Source organism: Anthonomus grandis, chromosome 10 (assembly GCF_022605725.1).
Source record: "Anthonomus grandis grandis chromosome 10, icAntGran1.3, whole genome shotgun sequence".
NCBI lineage: Eukaryota > Metazoa > Arthropoda > Insecta > Coleoptera > Curculionidae > Anthonomus > Anthonomus grandis.
The window spans coordinates 4,812,325-4,818,324 of record NC_065555.1 but is presented as its reverse complement, the minus strand read 5'-3'; the positions used below and the strand labels follow the sequence as shown (position 1 = coordinate 4,818,324).

The 6,000-nt window shown below is 32.8% G+C and overlaps 1 protein-coding gene across 1 annotated transcript in view; it reads left to right on the top strand.

Moving 5' to 3' along the window:
- The first annotated feature begins 1,211 nt into the window (after positions 1-1,211).
- The window catches only part of LOC126741361 (uncharacterized), a 46,284-nt gene continuing 41,495 nt past the window's right edge, over positions 1,212-6,000 (top strand). Inside the window, exons 1-4 of the mRNA XM_050447753.1 lie at positions 1,212-1,343; positions 3,510-3,623; positions 3,688-3,930; positions 3,980-4,669. Of these exons, the coding sequence (XP_050303710.1) occupies positions 1,329-1,343; positions 3,510-3,623; positions 3,688-3,930; positions 3,980-4,669 (1,062 nt within the window). The 5' untranslated portion in view covers positions 1,212-1,328. The remainder of the gene's footprint in view (positions 1,344-3,509; positions 3,624-3,687; positions 3,931-3,979; positions 4,670-6,000) is intronic.

Below are 6,000 nucleotides of genomic sequence, written 5' to 3'. Positions count from 1 at the left end.
TGTGGTACACGGTGACTAACTTTAATTATTCAAATACATTTTTAACACACAGAGATGAAAATGAAGAATAAAATTTGAGAATTTTATAATAATTAATTATAAGAGAATCTCCATTTAAGCGTAATACACAAAACTAAAAATAAGTATAATAAGTCAAACTCGGATTATCGTCATTATCCAACAAACTCATATAGGTATAGGCTTGAATTGTCAAGACATAACTGACCAAATATTTCATTATATAATTTGACCAACAAATGTAAAACAGTAACCTATGAAAAAATTTAAAAAGACCGTCAAGCTGTATTTCACAAAAAATGCCTTCTATTCTACTCGGAAATACATGGGGAATTAAAATATTCGAATTATGACATGTAAATTATTTTTTTATTGTCGAGTCAAGTCCATTTTAATCGACGACTTTCGTTTTGCATTGATAAAATATAGCACTCAGATTAGCACATTTTTGACCTGCTACAATAAAATTATAATTGTTTTACGAAGAAGTCAATAAATAAATTTGATTTTGATAAATTCACTTGCAAAGAATGAAGAATTACTTTAACTATTGCAAATTTCATTTGCTTTGACTATAAAGTAACTTCAATTAAGTTAAACGAGTTTTCTATTAAAAATTGCTTCTCAAAGATCAGTTTAAGATGATTTTTAATTTATTTTTTTAGTTAATTTCACTGTTCATTAGAGTCATGGAAATCGGGTTCTTCATTAAATTTACTTTTAGAAAATGCCAACTGCCTGGAAATAGATTTTTTTTTATAAAAATCACGTTTTTATTAATTTTACCATTGATTGAACTGCAGTGAAGTTTAATATGTTTCTCCTCTAATCATGCTTAAGATAAATAGCATTTTCCCAATAATCTTATTAAAGTTACGGTTCAGACATATTGATCCTTCTCAGTTCAATTTTGTCTTACCCTAAACATAATGCTAAGAATGTGATAATGAACTTGAATAATTCAGGTGAGAGTTCCGCAAACCCTAAAATATTACTTATACCGGATATAATTAATTAAGAAAAAAAATATGTTAAACCACACCCAAGTTAAGTCGTAGGTTCACCGATAAACCTACTGAGTCATTTTACCGATTTTTGTCTGAAATTTTTCATCCGCCTGTCCGACAAACAATTCCGAAGGCCTTTACTATCAAATTAGTGCCTCTGATTGATTTCTTATTGGTCTTGGCGTATTTTATATATAAATAAGCGGGTCGTACTTTACCATTCAGTATTAAAATTCAGCCACCTATTTGCACAACACCGTGAAAATTTCAATCTCAATTATTTTTTTTTCGGTTTGGCGCAACATGTCGATATCTCTGGTTAGTATTTATCAATTTCGGCGGTTAATTTATTTTTGTTTTTTGTGAAACTTTTAAGTGATCTTTCGTGTGTTATTGTGGGATTAACGGCAAAGTGTGTTAATTTAGGAAACAAAAATATTTTTGTATTTCGTCTCAATAGTACCCTCAAGAGTAAATGTTTAATTAATTTTTTAATGAAACCACTTTTCTTCTTTAAATCCGCACTATGCTTACAAAACAATATTATACAAGGCGAAAAAAAGCTTCAAATATAAAAAGTTCTAGAAGTTACCTAAAATTGTCTGGAAATGTTCTAAAATATAATACAAGGGTATCGCAAAGTTAATAAAAAATCACAAAGTTTGTATTTTTTAAATTGATCACCTTGTATATTAAAAGTGCAATATTTTTACCTTCGGATTTAAAACATATATAATATTTGTTTTAACTTTTTTGAAGTAGGTATATAAAAAAAATTAAATGTTTTTTTGCTTTAAAAATTCACTATATATATTGCTGTATAATTACAACAGATTATTGAAAATAATCTCAGGATGTTCTTTATTTCAGTAGTTTATACTTCTTTGGATTCTTTCCCTTAAATCCTTCAAATTTTCACGTTTTTCGTTATAAACTTATTTACTTAGGTACCCCCATAGAAAACCGTCGAATGGAGTCAGATCAGAGCTATTTGGCGTCCAGTTAATGGAACCATAAGTTCTGATCCACTCATTAAAACGCTTAGTCTATCTCTAGTCAAGGATCCTTGAAATATAATGAGTCCAATTATTCGGTATCTAAGGATGTCACACCACACATTTAATGAAATCCTGCCCTAGTTTTTTATTTTCACATAAGTGTAAGGATTTTCTGGTAACATCCCTTCTGTGGTAAAAATGAGTCGATAACATATTATTAAATATATGTTAGTTTTTCATATCTAACATATCACTGCAATAAGTTAATCTTCTTATTTTATAGTTATCTGTTTATTTTCGCGGCATTTTGTAAGGATGATATCTATATTTATGTAGCACTCTTTGAATGTTTTTTCTAGAACATTTAAAGTATTTACTAGCGTCTACGGGTGATAAATTACGTTTTTCTTAAAAAATCAAACCATAAATTATAAATGTAAGAAGGTACATTTTACCTAATACATTGTACCTAAATATAAATTTACTTTTTTGCTGGAAAATATAATAACATTTATAGTTTTTCATCCGTGTGATAACTGTGCGTTTTTTTCTCATCTTAAATTTTTGCGGTTTCTCATATCCCTTTCAGTATAATAAAAGGTGGATCTAGCAGAAATTATCATTTTCAGATGAATGTGCTGATATACCTTTTCTTCTTCCATATAACCCATATTTAAAAAATACAGAAAAAAACAGTGGCAGTCTGACAAATATCTTTTGTTTGCTTTATTATTATCATCGATTAACGTCATAGTAACGGAGATTTAGCTAAAAAATAATTTCTACTACCGTGTGTAAAATTTAACTTTTTACGTACTAGTGCCTAAAAAAAGTGTTTTAGGCATTAGTGCGTAAAAAGTAATTTGACGTTTATTTGACATCTATTTCATAATTTGTCAAAAATTTTTTTGACGTTTTTACGCACTAATTCGTAAAGTACTTCGGTATTTTTTTTTTAAGGTTTCTTCGAAAGTAGAATGTGTAAAATCACCTTTTTTTATTCAAGGGAATTGTCATTTTCCCATTCATAAAAAAAGGACCATTTTACACACTACATAAATAACTATTTTAGTTTTTTTTTTCTAAACCGTATATTTTTAAAGAACAGCTAAACCAAACGTTAACATATATATTTTTTTATAATCAGAAAAACAAGGTCTTTCATTTCATACACAAAAATACAAGATGTTCCATTTAAAAATACAAACTTTGTTTTTTCCTGGCGATTTAAGGTAAACTTTTATATTTAAAGGGCTTAGAATCTATTTGAATATAAAGAACAACCCTGTAGTACATAGCAGCTGTAATAATCGAGAATATCATCAAATCAAAAATTAAAAAAAAGTTTGATTTTATACTGCCTTAATGTTTTTTTTATGATACTCAAGGCACCATGCGGCAACGTCGCAGACATTATCATATCAAAGATCTGACACTTATGATCTAAACAGTGTTGCTACATATTTCAAATTTTGTTCCCTTATAGATCGTTTGTCTGTATTTGGGCATTTTCGGGGCCCACGGTTCCTTACCCGAATATGAAGCCGGAACCCTCTACTCCGGCTACACGGGCGAATATGCCGCCAAATACGACAATTACGTAAGTTCTCTCTCTCCTTCCTCTTTCCGCATTTAAAACCTAAGAAAAAAAATCGAATTTTTAGCAAAAGTCTTATGCCTACGAGTATGGGGTCTCTGACCCGCACACGGGAGATCACAAGTCCCAATGGGAAACGAAAGATAAAGACGGTACCGTGCGTGGTAGTTACAGTCTTCTAGAGCCAGACGGTTCCACCCGGATCGTAGACTACATTGCCGATGACCACGGTTTTAGAGCTGTAGTTAAGAAAGTCGATGCGCATGGCGTCAGTGTGGAAACCCATGGAGGAGCCGAAGAACCCCATCAGGTACCAATTAACTCTAAAATGATTATACCAGTAACTCTTCATTCTTCAGGTCGCCCTTGCTGCCCCTGTGGCCCACCCGACTGTCGTAGAAGAACCTTCGGTGGTATACAACAGCTACGACGGCGGCTACGAAGACTACAGCGACCTTAAGCCTGTCGTAGCCGACATCTATACTAAACCAGTGGAGTACGTCCATGCTCCTATTGCTGCCAAACCGGAGCTCTTCATCAACGTACCGGAGCACCACGAGGAAACTTCAGTAAATGATATCCACCTTTATCCACAAGCCGAGGGTCTTAAGTTTGCTCTTCCCGAAGAGTACTGGGGACAGCAATATGATAATCAGGAAAAATACCTGGTTCCTCAGCAGAAATATGTGATTTCCCAACAGAAATACGTGGTTCCTCAGGAAAAATATGTTCTTCCTAAAGACAAATACGTTTTAACTCAACCCGAATACCATGTGCCTGTCGCTAAGCAGATCCACGAGTACGTTGTACCAGAATATGAGGTGCCTCAGCAGTACCACGCGCCAGTGCCAGCTCCTGTAGTGATTTATAAGGAACGAGTACCGGAAGAATATGCGCCTGTTGCGCAAAAAAGTGGTGCTTACTCGTACGTCCACGAGCAAAGATTCGATACGCCCAAAGGGGTAGCGGTTGCGGTACCGAAACAAGATTATCATTGGGTACCAGATCTCCATAGTCAGTACAACTTGAACGTCGATTATCATCATTACTGATAAGCTAACTTTATATATATTTTGTAAATAATTTATTGCTTTAATAACTTATAAAAATGTTGATAAATATAAATGATTTTTTGCATAAATTGATAGTTTCTTTCCAGTTTCCTTATGGTGGTCACACCCGCGTGGTGTATGGATACCTTCAAGTGTTCTCGTAAAATAAAAAATAAAGTCAGCGAAAATATTTATTTAAAGTCGTATAATTCTAAAAAAACATTATTATACACATAAATACAGAAAATAATGTTAATATTTCTATGTAGTCAACATGAAACTTTTGGTGGATATTTCTTATATCTACTGATAAGCTATCATAACCAGAATGATAATATTATACAATTTATTCCTTTGCCTAGTGGAGTAAGAATTCTTCTTCTTCTTCTTCCTCGCTACCATGGACTCGTGTCGTTATTCGACAGCCGCCCAAGCCCGTTTGAGTAAGAATGTAAACTATTCACATTAATAAATTTAATAGAGGAATATTTGGTTTTATTTATAATATAATTTGGTCTAAATTAATTAAATTATGGGTAAGATAGTAACGTGGTAAATGGCACATTTTTTTTATTGCTATATTTTGTAGGATTTTAATAAAAGATTTCTTATAATTTAATTTGATTTTACTTTATATTATACTTTACCCCAGAAACCTATTGAGTATTATAAATATGTGCATAATATAAATGTTTACATATTTTCTTTGAGTGCGATTTGCAGATTGCTGCTTTGAAGAGCGAAGTGCTTATGGATGTGGTTCCTGCATGATCTAGGTGCAATTTCTATAGAAGCACGAACCGACCTTCAGTTCATTTGTAGGGGCGACCGTGTTCACGGAAGAAGAGGTTTAACGGCTGCTAGGTATATCGAGGAGATTTTAGCATTTCATGTGGTACCTTAGGTCGACTACATTGGAGATGAATTTACCTTTATGCATGACAACGCAAGGCCGCACACCGCGAGAATCGTGCAAGATTACATTGCAGAAGTCGGTTTTCGGGTTATGGAGTGGCCAGCATACAGTCCTGACCTAAATCCGATCGAATATTTATGGGATGAGCTAAAACGAAGAATTCGAGCTAGACTTCGTACCCCAAACTGGATCCCAGAGCTTATTGTTGCAGTAGAAGAAGAATGGCTAAACATCCCACAAGAAACAATAGCAAACTTGATTAGATCTATGCCTAATCGTATGAGAGATGTTATTAGGGCAAGAGGAGGTCATACCCATTATTAAAAATTAAGTTTTAAATCGTCAATAACCCTATTTATGTTAATAATAAAAAAGTCTAATTTTCTTAATGCATTAATTTCACTATGTTAAA